The sequence below is a fragment of the Amblyomma mixtum genome, chromosome 9 (genome assembly GCF_055824585.1).
Source record: "Amblyomma mixtum isolate Tamu chromosome 9, ASM5582458v1, whole genome shotgun sequence".
NCBI lineage: Eukaryota > Metazoa > Arthropoda > Arachnida > Ixodida > Ixodidae > Amblyomma > Amblyomma mixtum.
In genome coordinates this window covers 38,880,973-38,899,462 of record NC_143020.1, presented here as the reverse complement: position 1 = coordinate 38,899,462, position 18,490 = coordinate 38,880,973, and the positions used below count along the sequence as shown (strand labels likewise).

Here is an 18,490-nt window from a genome sequence, read left to right as displayed (position 1 = left end):
TGCACTCACATCACACAGCACGCGGACGCATTTTGCGCTCCGCCTGTATCGAAACGCGGACGTTTATAGCAGTTTCGTTTTCCTGGTCTGAAAGCGCGAGACTCATTCCTATTGTTATTTGTTCGAAATAGCAAGAAGAACCAAAATAATAGTAGATATATTATATTATGCGAAGCATACTACTTTAGCTACCACTTCAGCCCTTCACCGTGGTTATGCGCCTCCAAATCACGTGATACATGACGTCACACCACGTGACACGATGACGTCACGGCAGTGGAGAAACGGGGGCCCACCTCGCGCCGTCGCTGTGGTTGTGCGCCTCCAAATCACGTGATACATGATGTCACACCACGTGACACGATGACGTCACGACAGTGGAGAAACGGGGGCCCACCTCGCGCCGTCGCTGTGGTTGTGCGCCTCCAAATTACGCGACACGATGATGCTTCGCATTCTCCAGGCTTAACCAAGTTAAGCCTCAGCCATTTTTTGTCTCTAGCAACAATGCAGCAAATCAGCACTCACTGCTTTTGAGCGGTGTCCTGGGCATCTCCTTTCCCATAAACCGCAGCCCATAAAAGAAAACACCCAAGGCTTATCCCTGCCCAGCCCATCTTAATTTTTCAGCAATATGCAGTCCGTTACCGACAATGCCTACTCCTTTTTCCACGCAGGCAAAATCATCATTCCTAGGTAGGTAATTATTGGTTTGGTTACGACGCAAACGGGGTGAGGCTGGTGCTGTCCACATCGGGAAAAGATTCCTAGCACTTGTATGCGGGGCATCTGACGCTGATAAACCTCGCTCGAACAGTAACCTGCAACCACTCCGGGTTCGGTCATCTCTAGGCACAGCCTTCCTACGATGTAGTTACCGCCATAAGATGATTTAAAAATAAGCTTCCCACAAGCAGTAGCCCAGGCTGCACAGGTAATCAACCCAACACTGGAGATTGATGGTTTTACTCTGGTTCTTTGTAGGGCCATGCTTTGCCAATACATTTCCAATATTGGGCCGGTTACCTCTGCCGCTTGGGAGGTGATTCCACTACTTCGTGTCTGCAAACAACGCTTGTGCATATATGCCTTCGCTGAGCATAAAAGCCGAAATCTGATACATAGAAAACTCGTATTCCGCTGCACGCTCCACCTTACCGCTTTTGTCGGCTCCTATAGCTACTATTAACTAGAAAAACGCTGTGATCTGGCTTACATGTTACGGCCTCTCATCGCGTCCAGCCCAGTGATTGCAACTGCGCTAGGAGTCTCAATTATGCCGGGATTCATACAGCTTTGATAGTTGTGCTTTTTTTCCAGCTACTTTCTTCCCATCCGAAACTTCATTGTCGCTGTCGCCACCTCTTTGCTGTTTGGGGCGCAATACTTCCTCCCAGAACTAAGAATCCGAAGCCGTCTGTTGACAGGAAAGCGTCAAGGCTGCAACAAGGCTAGAGGGTTGTATATAAATGAACCCCGCTCTCTTCGATTCAGTTCGTGTCCAAACGCAGTCCGCGTAGAGCACTGTCTGTGAGGCTCTGGAACTTGTGCATTTGGATCATATATTCTAATTCCAATGCCCAAAACGTAAGCGAGTTAAAGCTAAAGGCTTGAATTGCGTGCGTACTGTTAGTGAAGAATGGTTCGCATTGCAGCTTTGTTGCTCAGTGTAGTCGACGTGAAGGAACCAGTCTCTAAGGATGATGTGAAAATCTTCTCACTTTGATAGGGGCATTGTGTTATTATCCCGGTTATGGTTCACCTAAAGGATAGCTAGGAGCGGAATGCGCTCTACGCTTGTCTCTAAACACTCATGGTGAAGACACAATAGAACGAGTGATTCCTTCTTTCTTGCACATAGAAATGGAAGACGGAAAAAGGCTGCCGCATGTTATTTACGAAGCCGAGAATGCGTCTTTAAAGTTAGTCTCAGGATTTGAAGTAACGCTTCATGGACGGCAACAAGAGCGTCCCCAAAAAACCCGCCGTCGTATGTGCAACCTTCTCCTTACCATACTAATCGTATCTCTCGTCTGCTTTGCTGTCGCGGGGCCATCTCTGACTTACTTCTTGCTGAGAAACAGCGCTGAGGTGAGTGTACACTTCTTTTTTTCCGACTTTATTTTGTAATTGTTTTATTTTGGTTTGTAGTTTATGGTGTTTAACGTTCCAAAGCAAGTCAGGCTATGAGAGGCGCCATAGTGATAGGCACCAGAAATTTCGACTAGCTGTGGTCCTTTAACGTGCGCTCTCAAGGCACAGTACACGTGCCTGATGAATCTCACCTCCAACGAAATTTGATCGCCGCGGGCGGGATTGAACCCACGTCCTTCGAGTCAGCAGCCGAGCGCCATAACCGCTGACAGACTGCGGCGGTACATGTAACTGTTTAGCGAAGGTAAAGTGAACAAATGCAATGAAAAAACGGTCTAAACTTTTTTTGATTGCCAGTGTGCAGTAAATCTCGGCTGCTTAAATTGTTCACGAGAGCTATGCAGAAAGCCGTTGCCTCTGTTGCGCACAGAGACAGAAAAAATTTGTCCAGTTAAGAGAGGAAAGATAGCGATCGTGCTAATAATAATAGGATCCAAAAGTATGCGGGCATTGTTAAGAAAGAATGCACTATACATTCACATCAGGATAACTGAATATTCACTGCCCAAAAAAGTGTAGTTTAAAATAGAAGTCAGTTTCGGCACTCGCATGGCTTTCTTGCATTGTAACCCACTAAAACGACGAATTGCCAGCTGAGTCAATATAACAACGTATCATTGTGGCGTCTCTTCGTTCGAGCTAAAGGTCGCAGGAACGGGGCGTCATATTTTTTCTTCGTCACGCGAGAAGCGAGCGGACTAATCTCGATTGGTCACACCCATGAAGAACTGAATCTACGATTTTTAGACTGCCGCAGTTGATTTTGACCTGTTATCTCGAGGTTTTCTTGTAAACTTTAAATTGAGCGATGCGGCGAGTGGCGGGAATTCGTAGTTCGACGACTGACGAGCACTGTTTAGTTCTTTTGCGGGCGCAAGTCAGCCCAAATAAAGAGCTTCGTTTGCAAGTCTTGCTGCCCTCTTCCTAACCGCTGGACTGCCCTCACTAGAATGTGACAATATCCTACCTGTTACCTTGATGTGACGATGACGAACCTTTACAGAAAATACAAAATGATTAAAAAAATTTCAGTATTTCAGTACTGTGGTCTTTGAAGTAAGAAACAATCATTGTTTTAGATTCAATAACTTTGTTTTACTGCCAAAAGAAATGAAGACAATCCTAAAGTAGTCGGCCGTCCTCATTGAGGGAGTACAAAACACTATGGATGCGTATAAAGGTGTCTTTCAGGGTACACAGCATTAGCCTGCGCGTCCAGTTTTTCTGTGCTTCAAAAATAAACTGGCACGTTACGTCCCCGAGATTTTTTAATAATACCAGTGTGTTTTCCAGAACGAGTCGCGTTTACAAAGCTTGCGCTTAATGTTGTGGTTAAAAAACTTTTTTAAAAAATAAATACAAAAAACGCCTTGAGAAATTCTGCATTGAGAGTGGTAAGGATGACGCAGAGCGAAAAATAGCCAAAGGCAAGCGTTGACTTTCCAATAGATTTCTTATGATAGATGAAATGTGGGGGAAGAAGGCTGAGTTGCTCTGAGGCAAGGGGCAGCAAATATCCCTCCCGGTTATGAGCCCGGAGTTTTAATCGCAACGGAATGCTGTATCACCAACTCTCTCATATGTTCATTTTTCTCAACTCTACAACTTTCCTCGACGTGGAGTAGCGGCATTCAAAAGGGCAATTGCCGGAAATAAATTGAAATGCCTTGAAGAATGCTTCAGGGAAAGGTAAAGTTCTCTCTTTCTCGACGAAAGTCAAGTATTTTATTGCCTGAAGCACACACGTAAAACGTGCCAATTATTTTCGCGCTATCGTTTCAAATTGAGTGAATCGCCAATTAAAGGTTCGACGACCATCAGGCTTATTCTTTGTGTCGGAGAAGCATGGACAAGTTCCATAATGACGGCATTGCTGATGAAACTTCATATTTCAGCTTCTTTTCCTCAAATGCGGCCGTGTGGTGTGCAAAGCGGACAGAAAACTCTTCGCGAGCTTTAGCTTCGTTGGCCTGGGTTTTCCCCCATAATGCAAACACACCTACATTGAAATCTTAGCACTGCTCTCCACGATGTCATCGTTTGGACCATTATATAGAACAGTACTGAGCGGAATATTCTTTACACCACTGCGGCTTTATCCAGTGATAACGTTCCCGTTTTATATGCTAGAACAGACAGGCTAAACATTGCTAAACATGCAAGTCTCACACATTCCCCCCCGTTAGACTTGTTACATTCTAAACTGGCTTCAGTTGCATTAAAGTGTCATATTTCAATGAATCGCACTCCCTCGCGCTTGGTGCAAAACAAAAAAAAAAACATGGATGAGTTTTCATTTGAATTCATACACACTGCCCGCATACCATTACGGGGAGAGGGGGGATGGAAAATTTTACGCTGGTGTAGACATTTTGATAGAGTGGTGACTGATGAAAGCAATTCATCACTTTGCAGGCACTGAGCTGTTCGTTTGAGAGCCGCGCATATACTAGCGACGGTGAGTGCTCTTTGTCGTTCTTGAAATAGTCAGGACGCCAACTGCGTCTTTGGGACAGAAGTAGACATATTTGATGCGTACATACCACAGCATAACTTTATGTACGAAGAGTGGAAAAGAGGACAGAGGCCTCTACATGAAGTTCACCCACCTGGAAGCAGATGGAACTCTATACGTTTAGGTTGGCACGGCAGTATGGAATATATTATGACTGCTATTGAATAGTGTGGTGCATAGTCTAAACAAGATCGAGAATGGAGGAAAGAACTCTCCTTTAAGACACAAGCTGCCACAAATTTTTCAGGCGAGCGCATTGTTCGTGCAACTCTTCTTTGTTTATTAAGGCCGGTCACCTACACATACCAGTTTGAGAGGACATTGTATAGTTAAGAGTTATCAGCTACTGGCAAGAACCACCAGTGCCTTCTTGAAACAATAGCCTGCCTCTTTGCACGTGGTGGTCAGGAAGTGAAACTAATCTTTTAGTACTTTTTCAGTACTGTACAGCGCTGGTGATTATTAGTCGTTGCCGGGCATATGTATAGTTCTTCGCCTCCACAATGCGCGCTGTGCTCATTATTTTCCCACATCGAGTTTAATAGCGTAAAAGAGAGCAAGGTGCTGTTAGAGGAGACTTTTCAGTGGAAGCCGCTTCATGTGCTTATAGGGAATGAGCACGGGCCGATGGCAGCTCGGAACACGCAAGCTCCAAAGCTTGCTGCCTAATCTGTAAGCAACAATTGTCATTGTTAAATTTTTCTTCTCGTTCGACCTTTGCTCGGCCTATTGATAAATTGCAGTGGATGAACGTGACCATGAACAGGCACCATTTTGCCCACGTGGTCACTTGTATCAATTTTATAAATTTAAGGCTAAGCCTTTCAGTTTCTGCAAATCACCAGCCACATTAGGAAGCCTGATTAATGCCCTTTTCCGTAGTTTCAATCGGTCGACGTGCCTGTGATAACTAGCCTGTGTGATTCTTTTTTCGCCTACTTTTCCTTCCCGGACTACCGACCATTCCTATATTTCTTTGATCCTCCTTCGCCTTTCAAAGTAGTTTCCCACACAACCCGATCACCTGTTCGGGACAACTTGCCTCGTCCACGGCGTTCGTAGTCAGTTGAATAAGACGGGAGGTGTGAAAGACTTCTCCGTGCCATGTCCCTCCTGTCACGACGCCTGGAGTTTTTCAGGGCCGCGCCTGTATTTCCACCGATTTGTGAAAGGCGTCGCCCACCTGGCTCTCGTGTCTTAGAATCCTGGAATTGTCATCGATGCCGGCCTATTCAAGCCCTCTTCGTTGGCAAACATTCGCTTGGAACTACTGCAACATATGAAGCTATGCTTCGTTATCGACCACATTAACTACGACCCTTAGCACTCTGAAGGGCAGGTTTGCTCTCCGTGATATTACTTTATTAGTGCGAAAGCAGTCTTATGGTGCGTAAACGCCGAACAATACTTTACGATGTGTGTAGGTTTCTGCCAAGTGAAGCATAAAAAAATGGCTGAGGCTTAGCTAAGGTTAAGCCTAGTCAGATGCGAAGCATATTGGTGGCTAGGCTTGGTAATACATGGCTTTCCTTGGTTGAATACTTGGCCATTTTAATACAACCACTAGAAGCCTTCGTCGTGGGGGAAGACAACGGCATGGCTACAGCGGAACGCCGACTAACCCCGAGACGAGCATTGGGTGAGCGCCTGGATTGCCACGGAAGCCGCGTCTGCCTGCCCGGTGGAGCGAGCGTTTCACCTACACCGAGTGTGAACGCGCGTTCGAAATGCGCGGGAATGCCGCTCGAGGACATTCCGGCGTCTGTGCGATGGCATCGTTCTCCCTCTCCCAGCGCGTGACGGCGATCTGTCGTGACGTCATGTGTCACGTTACCACGTGGTGTCACGTGGTGTGACGTCACTGTACCACGTGGTCTGCACGGCGTGCAACCACAGCGACGGTGCGAGGTGGACCCCCGTCTTCCTCTGTCGTGACGTCATGTGTCACGTGGTATGTCACGTGGTGTGGCGTCACTGTACCACGTGGCCTGCACGGCGTGCAACCACAGCGACGGCGCGAGGTGGACCCCCGTCTTCCACTGTCGTGACGTCATGTGTCACGTGGTATGTCACGTGGTGTGACGTCACTGTACCACGTGGTCTGCACGGCGTGCAACCACAGCGACGGCGCGAGGTGTACCCCTGTCTTCCTCTGTCGTGACGTCATGTGTCACGTGGTATGTCACTTGGTGTGACGTCGCTGTACCACGTGGTGTGCACGGCGCGTAACCACGGCGAAGGGCTGTAGTGTACCTCTAGTAATATGCTTCGCATAAAAATATTGATAAGGGCTTAACATAGTTAAACCGAGAAGTCCTGCGAAAGCGGTGTTCATTCTTCAATTGGAGGGGGCACTTCAACGCCACCTTAGGGGTGCGGCATGATATCTTTAGTGGATTAATGTCCGTGTAGGCTGAGTTCGTAATTCCTACTTAAGATTGATAGATGGCGGCGAGTCCTCCTATACCACTACCAGCGCGGTGGCGCAACGGTTAAGCCACTGGCAGGTGGCTCTTTCAATACGCAAGACGCAAAACGCCGCAAAACGCGCTCTCTACAGCTGTCTTGTTAGAGCCTGAAGTTCTTGCACTCGTAACCGGGGGCTTGGTATAAAATTGAGTTAGTTTTCAAACAGTGCAACTAAATAAATGCTGTCAAAATTCTTATCTTACACAAATGCATGAGGCGCACTGTTGCAACACAATTTTTTTTTATACCAGGATGAACCCCCAACTAGCCTAGGGGCCGTATTCAGTAACGATCTATCACCGCTTCGGCGGCTCAGTAGTGGCACAGATATGTGACTGTGGACCGCATTCTGTAGCGATTTATTCCATTTGCCGTCATGTTTCGCCGTCAGGTAATGGGATGAAAGCAGCATCAGGTAGGCGAGAATTTGGGTAATCCCAAACACAGCTGATCTGGTCAGGGCACCACCGCCTGCCAGCCACGCTCTGCCAAATCCGGTCCGGCTGAGTCACGCGGACCACACTGCGTCAATTCGTCGCACAAATGACGCCCAGCGTCGCATAACCGACGCACATTTGACGCCCAGCCTCAAATATGTCGTCGTGCTCACCCACTCGTGGGCGTCGGCGCAGTCGGCCTATGCTACGAGAGCTCGAGAGGCGTTTATTTAAGCCGGGGGCATCTTGACCATGCTTTTGTTAGGGCTTGTATCACCTCTGCTCTGAAGCTCTGCGGCAATCAGAGCAGCACGCACTGACAGAGCACAGAATGGAATGACAAGAAAATGAATTGTTACAGGGTACGGCTGCAGGATAATTTAAATACCAGAATTATAGCCGTAAAAAAAACTTGTTCGCATCAAATACAATACTCTTGAAAAGCGCGAGTTCCTTAAAGAAAAACTTCCACTACTATCACAACAGCAAGAGGTGCTATGACAGCATATCGTAATAAGTACGACGAATAATTAAAACCTTAGCAAATTGTGTGCGTCGAACTCTTGAAGGAAATTTGGCATTTAGATTTTAAAGGAGATGCTGGTTTGTAAGTGACATTATTTTACTAACAACGAAACGGATGTCACTCCCCTTTTCTTTCTGTGTTGATTCACGTTTTATTGAACCGACAGAATACGCATCCCGATTAAAAAAATGAGAGCGCATGATGTGGCATTACGGGCGCAAATTTCTTTTGAATAAAAAATACATGAATAATAGTAAAATTGCGCATGAACGATTTTGCCTTGAGAGCTCTAAAGGTTTTGCTTCGAGCAAGTTAGCTATACTTTTGAACGCCTCAAGGTCTAGAAGATGGAGCGTACATATCGATAAAAAAATAATGATTATCATCTCGTAAGTAGTTCAAGTAGGAGCAATTTCATGCCTTGCACCAAAACTAAATAGAAGGAAGGTATATTGCGAAGGATTATACAGATGCGCCACAACGACCTGTTCACTTTGCTCACACAGACCTCCATCCACCCAAGAACGTGACATTCACTAGCCAGTCACCTTCACGGACACGTTTGCAATGGAACTCTTCAACGGCCACTCACGGCACGAAAGGTGCTTACACCGTGAAAATCTGCACCGCCTTCGATGTTTGCGATGCGACCGACCACGCCCAGAACTGCATGCATCAAGAAACGTCGCTGCCATGGCTGGAATTTGACAGCACTCCCGTCACAGAGTACTGCGTCCTGGTCGCGTCTACTGCACTCTGTGGACAAGACACCATTAGAAGCAGTCCCACTGCTGCTTTGCTGAGGACGACCTCGTTCGGTAAGACTGAGCCTCTTTCAACTCTTTGGAAGTGGTTAGCTGAAGTTTTGTATGTGTCTGAGCGATGTGGAAAGTACTCAGTCACTAATAATCCAAAAATTCAGTTTTTGTAGTAGTTCTTTTTCAGTTTTTGTAGTTTTAATATGGAAGGTAAAAGAATTTTGCTGCCCGGCATCTGCTATCGCAGCTGGAAGCACCTGAGCTGGGGCAGCGGAAATAAACGACCGCAGGCAGTGTGTAGAAGTGAAAGAAAGGGGTGAGGGTGAGGGGATAGTAGAAAGGACAGGGGAAGGGGTACACTGTCAATAAATCTATTTACATATCTACATAATAAATATACCCATATATACAGGTCGCACGCGCGTGAGGATCTGGTAGGTCACAGTACATTCACACGCGCACGACACACATCAAGTTTTTGTTTTCGAAGTAGTGAAGTTCTGTGGCCAGTGCAAAACCAATACAATTATGAAGCCACGATCTTATATGAAGCCTATGCAGCATTTCTATGAACGAGATGCACTTGGGGCAGCATTCTATGAGCTGTTCATATTGAAATGATTATTTGGCGTCCGTCTGGTAATGTGTCATCGGTCACTAAGCTATACCTGCGCCTTTCAAGCGTCTGCATAAAGCTACCTGGCCATTGGGTGGTTGGCGACCCGACCTTAACATTGGCTGGCATTGACCGCAATATGAAGCCACTGGTGATATGCTTCGCAGCGCTCTGTCAGCAGCAAGTGACCGGACCTGACCAGTGGCTTTCATTGGCTGCGATGAGTAGCCAACGGTGATGTCCGATGACCCACTCATTTGCTGGATTGCTTTACACTGACGCTTGAAATCCGCAGGTATATCTGAGTGACCACTGACAGATTACGAGGCAGACGCGGAATGGCCATTCTAAAATGGACAGCTGATCTGAAACGACCTCTAAATCGAATCAAGCTGAGGACTACCACGCTATTGTGACGCCGCTGAATGGAGGAAACACATGTTTTTATTACATGGTGTCTTTGAGCGGTCGCGTCTGAGCACTCGAGCGTTCTCTAAAGCGACATCTCATCTAGCGGTTAGATTGCGGGCTTCTTAATCATCCGGCTAGTTCCAGCACAGAGCGTTAGAACGCCCCCAAAAAAGAAGCTGCATAACTAGGCGTTCTTGGCCACGTAACTAGTTGCCACGATTCTCGCTGAATTTTGATCTTTTTAGTGCGATATCTTTTAAAACGAAATCTAAGGTTTGACGAAATTCTATATGCTCGGAGAGTAAGTTCATTTTGCACCGAAAAATGATAACGCTGACAAGATGTTTGGGTTAATAGAGGTCGGACGTTAAGGCTTCCCCACGAAAGCCTTGTTCAGTGCCACTAAGCTTGAAAAGCGCCGTTTAAATGCGTTTCAATATCCGTCCAAGGCACCTTGCATATTTAGTCGGGATCTTACGTTTGGTGCAATTAAGGTTTTGTTTTTTTGTCGACTGAATCAGAAGTCACTCGAGGTATCGCGCTGGAGGTATCGCTTCTCTACTTGGCGATGACGAAAGCCTCTTCCCAGCAGATTTGATCTTAGTACATGCAAAACATGGAAGTTGTTCCCGGTGCTCTTGCTTAGCACATCGTATCTGCAGAACGTAAATGTGATTCGAAGCGGCTTCCAAAATTGTGGAGGAAAGAAACAGCATTTTAGAGCAATACCTCGAGTCATTGCTGAGTCAGTCCGCAAAAGGAAACACTTCCACGCAACACAGGTAATCTCCCGCAAACGTATGCAAGATGCCTTGGACGATTATTGAAATGTTTTTTGACGGCGCAACTGAGCCTTAGTTCGCAGTGAGCGAGGTTTTCGTATGGAAGCCAAAACGTCCACCATCTGTTGACCCAATCCTTTGGTTGGCGTTAACCTTTTCCGGTACAAAGTGCAATAGAGGTTGTCGTCTTGCGAGAACCACCGAGTTTTGCCGTCACGAAATTTCCTGGTTGGTCGAGAGGGTGATTACGTCATCATAACGGCCAAATTGCAAAATCTGAGAGCTAGAATGCTCGAGTGCCTACCATTGGATTGTAAAATGAAATTATGTGGACTATCTAGTCTTCCACGTCAATCCATCCACTAATCCCCACAAATCGACATTAATGTGCGCTCTGGTGCGTACACAGATCCCCAACAATTCATTTCTATTGTTTTGGGGGGTGCCTGCTCCAAACATTAGGGATCCTTCATAATATTTGGAGTGAAGCAACTTCCAAATGCTATCGCATTCTCTCTTTACGACTGTAATTGAGAAGGCCTCAATGTTTTTATACTGAAGTTTCGCAATTGCGTCATGCTAGCAACGGTCATCAGTTGATGTCGTAGCCTCGTTACGTTTCGTCGTGGTATTTAGCAGACACGATTAAAGAGCTAACGCCGATGACTGCACCGGAAGCGTTTTCAAATATGGGAAAAGGCTTAGCGCGAGGCTGCTCGTGCGCTTTGTTTGAGCCCTCATTTTTGCAGTGCAGGTACGTTCAGTGTGGTGCAGGTGTGAGTATTGCACTCGGAGAATAAAAATCTGTGTGCACGGAAAGAATGTAGGATGCTTTCATGGTTCTCAGTGGCGATGCTAGCTAAGAAACATTTTGGGCGATAACCACGCTGGCCAATCTTAGACACCATGTTGCGGAGCCGATCAGCCGTCTCTTTGTCAGCGAGTGCAGTGAGAATGAAATATCTGTGCGCTTTGACACAAACGTGGCATGTAACAAATAAGATGCGCGGAATGCTTCTACCAGTCCGTGCCAGCCAAAATACTGCAGCGTACGCTTCTGACACGAGACCGCGCTTGGAGCGCCTTGCATATTCAGCTGGATCCTAACTCCTCCCACTAATGCTGTGAGCTCACTTGCGATCTTCGGTCTCCTGATCAGTGGTGAAAAATGGCCAGTCGAAGGCACAATTCTGTACACGTACTGCGCTTTGCATGTGTCGCAATCATCAACAGGAATATTGATAAAAAGCTGTTGGTTAGGACATCAGGCGTCCGAGCAGAATGTTTCTCCTGTTAATCACTGCATAGCTAGAGTAAGTATCCAGACTGCAGTAGTGATCATTTTGCGCGTGAATAAGCCGCTTTCAAGTGGAATCCTATGGAATCAAGTTGCATGCTAGGCTAGGAAGTTACACCCAGAGAGCAATGCGCAGGCAGGCCGTACAAGTCGTGGAAAAGCGTGGCACAAAACGGTAGACAGACAACGACCGGAGAGCCCAGCAACTAATGCACCTTCTATACAAGTTAGCGGTAAGAACAGCCTGTAGAACGCGAGAATAAGTAATCGTATAAAAGTACAGTTCGGAGGGGGGGGGGGGGGGGGGGGAGCAAGTAGGGCGCTGCATAACCTCCCTTACCGTCATGAGTGTAGGGCTGCTGTCTTCTTAAGCTTTATTCTCAGTTGAAATTCTGAAAGAACCGGACAGCTTTGTTGAATATGCAGTCGGAAAACTCAGGCACGAAGCTGACGCGGCATCGGCGTCTTCGATCGGTGGGCATATCGGCTGAGTCCAGTCCCGCCCCTTATATCAAACTAAAAGAACAGTGACTCCGGCACGTCCGGTGTTAAAATGTCTTGGCACACAGACTCCATATCCAGGAAGAGCGGGGACAGTCGAAGTAACTACACGGATTGAAGCCTTTCTCAGCATGGCGACTGCAATCACCATCGCTACTTGTAGCGTTACAATGAAGGCAGAGAAAACCTTGAGATGATGGAGATATCAACACAACATTTACTTAAATAGAATGCCGCTTGCGAAGTCTGTCCAGAGACGAACATGCCTGGCTTTCTCTAAATCATTATGTAAAACAAGAATCGAGCTATACGCCTCTCATCCTTATCACCGCATTCTTCAGGACAGGTACCGCTCGCTAAATGGATAATTAATACCCGAGTATTAACTATAAATAATACTTCAGCTAATGCACGACTAGTTGCGATGAAGGGCTAAAAAAATCCGGATTCAGGTACCAGTTCGAGGACTTGCGTGATGTCCGATTTTCACGCGTTTAATACGGGTAACGCGTACTAGAGCATTCTAGTTCTCTTTGCCGTATATGCGGCTATCAGCAATGTTCTATAGATTGTTTTTCTCGCGCCCCATTACTCTATTTAGCACGCGCAGATGAGTCGCGCAAGATCGGATTGAACTAACTATAAATTACAGATCAGCTAGTCCCTCACTTGAGAAGTTTGTTTCGTTTTAGGAAATAAAAAATTGCCGGGAAAAGTTGACTTGAAAAATAACGCCAAAAGAAACTAGTTTAACTAAATGACTTTACCATTTACTAGATTTGTTGCATAAATTTAGGGCATGATTAAGTGCGGGGATAGCGTAAGAAACAGATATAGTACGATCAAACAATATTGATACATGCATTCGAAGAGACTGAAGTAGTGCATGCACTAGAAGAGGAAGAAGTTAGTTGGCTCTCGCGCGCGCGCTCGAAGCCCGAGGACATCATCATCATCATCACCACCACTGAGGGACCGTCGCAGGTTTTTCGTCCCTGCGCTGGTGTTCTTTTTGGCATTGCACGCTACAGTTTGGTGGAGCAGTGCTGGGTACGCTTCCTGACCTGCACACTCCGTACAGCGTCACTACGGACCTCACACCGGTTCACCAGCGACCCAGCCGCCGTCTCCGCGGAGAGTCGCCTGAATTTAGGCCCCTTCCCCCGCCAACAAGGACAACGCAGCCTCGACCGCCGAGTCCAACTGACATGGCCACTGACACCAGGACACCGCCGCCGATCCAGCCTCTACCGTCGAGTCCAACTGCCATGGCCGCTGACACCAGGCCCCTGGCGCCGATCCTTTGCCACCCACCGCGAACACCGCCATCTTTTCACGTTGACGTGTTCGAAGACGCTGAGGACTGGCTGGAGACCTTCGAGCGGGTCGCACGCTACAACGGCTGGTGCGACGAGCGCAAGCTCAATAACGTCTACTTTGCTCTGGAAGAGTCTGCTCGGACGTGGTTTGAAAACCACGAGGCGAACCTTCCCACATGGGAGACGTTTGCCGGAGTCTCCTGGCTACGTTCCCCAACGCTGACCGCCAAGAGAAGGCTGAAGCTGCGCTGCACTCCCGAAATCAGCGCACGAACGAAAGCGTGCGCATGTACACCGAAGATATGGCCTGTCTTTTCAAGCGCGCCGACCCCAACATGACAGAGGAGAAGAAGCTACGCCATCTCATGCGTGGGGTTAAGCAGGAGCTGTTCGCGGGCCTCGTGCGCAGCCCACCCCGCACGGTGGCGGAATGTCTAACCGAGGCGACCACGATGGAGACGACGCTGCAACAACGGGTCCGCCAGTACAACCGGGACATCAACTGCATGGTGCCCGAAGGCTTTTCGTCGTGTCTCGGCGGCAGTGCAGACATCTTGCGCGAACTAATTCGCTCAGTTGTCCGGGAGGTACTCCAACGGATCCATCTGCCCCAGGTTGCACCTGCGCCGCTGGCAGCACTGACTGAAGTCGTCAGGGACGAGGTGCGACAGGCTGCGCAGGAACCTCCTGTCCCCGAAGCGCCGTCCCTGTTCGATGACAGAACCATGTACGCATCCGTTGTACGTCGCACGACAGGCTACGGTCCCATTACCCCAACGCCTGGCGTGAGCAACATCGGCACATGTCACGCAAGCCTGCCTGGCTACGGTATACCCCCAGCGACCCCCGTGAGTAACATCGCCGCATATTCCGCAACCGCATCTGCTACAGCTGGGCCACGCCCTCGCAAGTCGGATTGGTGGCGTACACCGGACCGCAGGCCTCTGTGCTACCACTGTGGGGAGCCCGGTCACCATTACCGAGCATGTCCGTACCGCCAAGTGGGCCTTCGCGGTTTCCAACCCGACGCACCCTGCCCTCAGAACGGCGAACGTCCGCATCAGATTGCGCAGCATCTATGGGCACGCCAGAACCCTGCCTACTCTGGAAGGCGCGAGTCGCGTTCCCCTTCGCCTCTCCGTTATCGCTCATCCAGCCCTAGCCGCCAGAGTAGCTCTGCTGGCCGTCGCTCGCCGAGTACGCGTCGGATGGATGGATGGATGGATGGATGGATGGATGGATAGGAGCGCCCCCTTTGAAACGGGGTGGTGGCAATTGCCACCATGCTCAGCTTTTCTTTATTTATTTTTTTTTGTTTACTGTGTTGGCAATTCTCATTAAGATTCTCCATCAACTTTGCCTACGGTTTCCTACTATTCTAACCTTATGCCACATCTCTGCTTTTCAGCCACCAATCCTCCAATCGCTTTTTGCTGACTTCCACTGCAGATTTATTTACATGACCATTGTTATCTTTAAACCCTAGGGCCTCAGAAAGAGTGACTGTGCCTGCATCGACATCCGGATGGATACCATCACATTTGATTATGAGGTGTTCAATTGTTTCCACAGATCTACCACACACTGCACATGTGTCATCTTCTTCGTTAAATTTCTTTTTGTAGCTGCGCGTTCTAAGACACCCTGATCTAGCTTCAAAGAGTAGGGCACTGCCTCTTGAGTTATCATAGAAAAATTCTTTCCTGATCTGCCTTTTCCAGAATCGATATAGTTCTACACTATGTTTCTTTTCCATTGAATTCATCCAATTTTTAACTTCCGCGTTTTTAACCTGTCGTTTAATGCTCTTTCTTTCTCCGTCCTCATGACCGGCATACTTACTGGTTAGTTTTCTAGTTCTTTTCCGCCACTGTGAGTCAACGTTCTTTCTGTATAAATATTTAAATACCTTAGCTGCCCATCTGTTATCGTCCAATTTCCTCAGGCGTTCTTCATATAGTATTTTACTCTTAGCTTCCCGTGCCTCGAACGATGCCCAGCCCATATCCCCTTGTACTGCCTCGTTTGTGGTTTTGCCGTGGGCACCTAGTGCTAATCTTCCAACAGCTCTCTGATTTACGTCTAATCTCGACTGAACTTCTGCCCTTAAGCACAGAACCGCATTGCCGAAAGTAAGTCCCGGCCCCATTATTCCTTTCCAAATACCTCTTAGTACTTCATATTTGTTGTACCCCCATAATGCCCTATGTTTCATTATCCCGGCGTCTCTTCGTCCTTTTGCCCTAAGAGCCTGTTCATGCTTTTCCGTGTATATCTGCCCTTCGTTTAGCCATATCCCGAGGTATTTGTATTCGGCCACTTTGGGTATTTCGTGGCCTTGTATTGTAAGCACCTGATCAGTTGTATCGTTAAAAATCATCACACCTGATTTAGTTGCGCTAAAACTGAATCCTAGAGCGTCTCCTTCGTCTCCACAGCAATTAACCAAAGTTTGTAAATCTTCCTGGCTATCTGCTAACAGTACAATATCGTCCGCATACATTAAACCCGGGAGTCGCTGCTCAACTACATTTCCGCCTAATCTGTACGATAGATTATAACCCAGATTACTTTCTTCTAGCCTTCTTTCCATATTTATCACGTAAAGCATGAACAGCAGCGGTGATAGAGGGCAACCTTGCCTTAATCCTTTGTGCACCCCTACAGTTGTGGTACTTTTTTTTCCCTTCCCATGTAATTTCAACTTCATTATCTCGGTAGATTTCCTGTAGAAAATCAATTATCTCATCACCAATACCTAAATCTTTCAATATGCTCCACAGGAGTTCCCTGTTCACGTTATCGTATGCACCGCTTATGTCTAGAAAGGCTATAAACAGAGGTCTATTTTCCGCCTTAGCTATTTCTATGCATTGGGTAAGCACGAACAGGCTATCATCTAACCGCCTACCCCTTCTGAACCCATTCTGAAGTTCTCCGAGTATCCTATTCCCTTCTACCCATGACTGCATTTTTAATTTCACCGCCTGCATTGCCAGCCTGTACATAACAGATGTTATCGTAATCGGACGGAAGGATTTTATGTTCATCTTATCTCCTTTCCCTTTATAAATCAAATTCATTTTACTCTGTCTCCAGCTGTGCGGAATTTGCTGATTTGTTATGACTGCCTCCAATGCTTTTATCAGCGCGTCCTTGCTTCTTGGGCCAAGTTCATTAATCAGCTTAATTGGAATTTCGTCTATCCCTGCGGATGTGGTTTTAGGAATACTCGCTTCCGCCTTTTCCCAGTTAAGACTAGTCAGTTCTAAGCTGTTCTCTTTTGTGCTGTCCTGTGTTGCCGCCTCACTTGGGGAGATTACCCCATTGGCGTCGCTAAAAGACGCAGCTATAAATGACGTAATGTAGTCCACAGCATCGTCTCCCTCCAAACATTTTCCCTCAGCATCTATAATCTGTTCCTGCTTTCTTTGATTTGTTTTTCCCAACCAGCTTATATGGTTCCAGAATTTTCTTGGCCCCCCTTTATTTGCCTCGCGAACTTCAGCCAGCCATTTATCAGAGGACTGCTTTATTTTAGCCTGGACTAGGACCTGAACTTGCTGTTTCTTTTGTCGATAAGATTCCCATTTTTTTCCTATTTCCTCTACAGATAACTGCGCCCTCTTTGCTTCTCTGTGTTCCCTTGAAGCCACCCGTCGTTGTTCGATGGCCTCCTTAATTTCCATATTCCACCAGCTTCGTGGCTTCCTCTTTCCTCTCCAGCGGTTAACTCCTTTCACTTGTTTCATTTTTGTAGCGATGAGCAGTTCCAACTGATTATAATCCCAATTTTCCATGTGGCGTTTCTCAATTATTTCTTCTATATCGGCTGATATTAGCGCTATTTGTTCATCATTTAATTTTGCGTTGTCTTTTGGACTTCGTTGCATTTCTCTTTTGACTAGGGCTCCCAACTGTAGACTAATACGTTTATGATCACTTCCTAGGCTGTCCTTCCCCTCTTCGTCTATTTCCATTATTGCGAGCTTGCTATAGATGCCCTGCGACATTAGACAGTAGTCAATGGTTGTTTGCCTGTTACGGGATTCCCACGTGATTTGTCCCTCACATTTAGTTTCTCTATTGACAATAACTAAGTTGTGCCGCTCACACAAGTCTAGCATTAACTTCCCGTTACAATCTGTGTATCCATCCAGATCCTCGATGTGGCCGTTCATGTCTCCAAGCAAAATAATATCGACACCGTCTCCAATCTGCTTTATATCGTCATTGAGGCACTTAACTAGATCCTTGTTTTCTTGCCTGCATTTGTCCCCGGTCCCTAAATAAACTACCCCTAGCCATGTCCTTTTGCCAGCAATTGTACCTGATACCCAGACATGTTCTTTGCAAGTTGATTTTATTCTTTGCCAATTTGTTCCTTGATGTATCAGCATACCTACTCCTCCTCCCTTCTTCTCCGTTGTTGTTCTGTTGCACCCTTCCCAGACATAGCCATCGATGAAAGGTGGATCTTCTAGATCCCTCAGATGTGTCTCGCATAGAGCGTACACACCTACTGCTTCGTCCTTTAACTGCTGTTCTATTTCTAGCCATTTCGCTCTCTTTCTACCCCCTTGCATGTTTATGTAACTGATCCTGGCGTTAAATTTCTTTTTCGTAGTTTTCTTTCTGGGCCTCCTAGTGGCCATTTTGTTGGGATCAGCCGCCATTGTTACATTTACATCGCTTCTACCTACAC

The 18,490-nt window shown here is 47.1% G+C and overlaps 1 protein-coding gene and 1 long non-coding RNA gene across 2 annotated transcripts in view; both read left to right on the top strand.

The window, feature by feature from the left end:
• The first annotated feature begins 1,552 nt into the window (after positions 1-1,552).
• Positions 1,553-8,686, top strand: LOC149328798 (uncharacterized). The gene is made up of 3 exons (XR_016285487.1): positions 1,553-2,091; positions 4,570-4,612; positions 8,608-8,686. It is a non-coding gene; the product is annotated as an uncharacterized LOC149328798 (long non-coding RNA).
• An 80-nt stretch (positions 8,687-8,766) lies between these two features.
• Positions 8,767-18,490, top strand: part of LOC149328797 (uncharacterized) — a 28,947-nt gene continuing 19,223 nt past the window's right edge. The window contains exon 1 of the mRNA XM_089559095.1: positions 8,767-8,919. Within this exon, the coding sequence (XP_089415221.1) occupies positions 8,772-8,919 (148 nt within the window). The 5' untranslated portion in view covers positions 8,767-8,771. The remainder of the gene's footprint in view (positions 8,920-18,490) is intronic.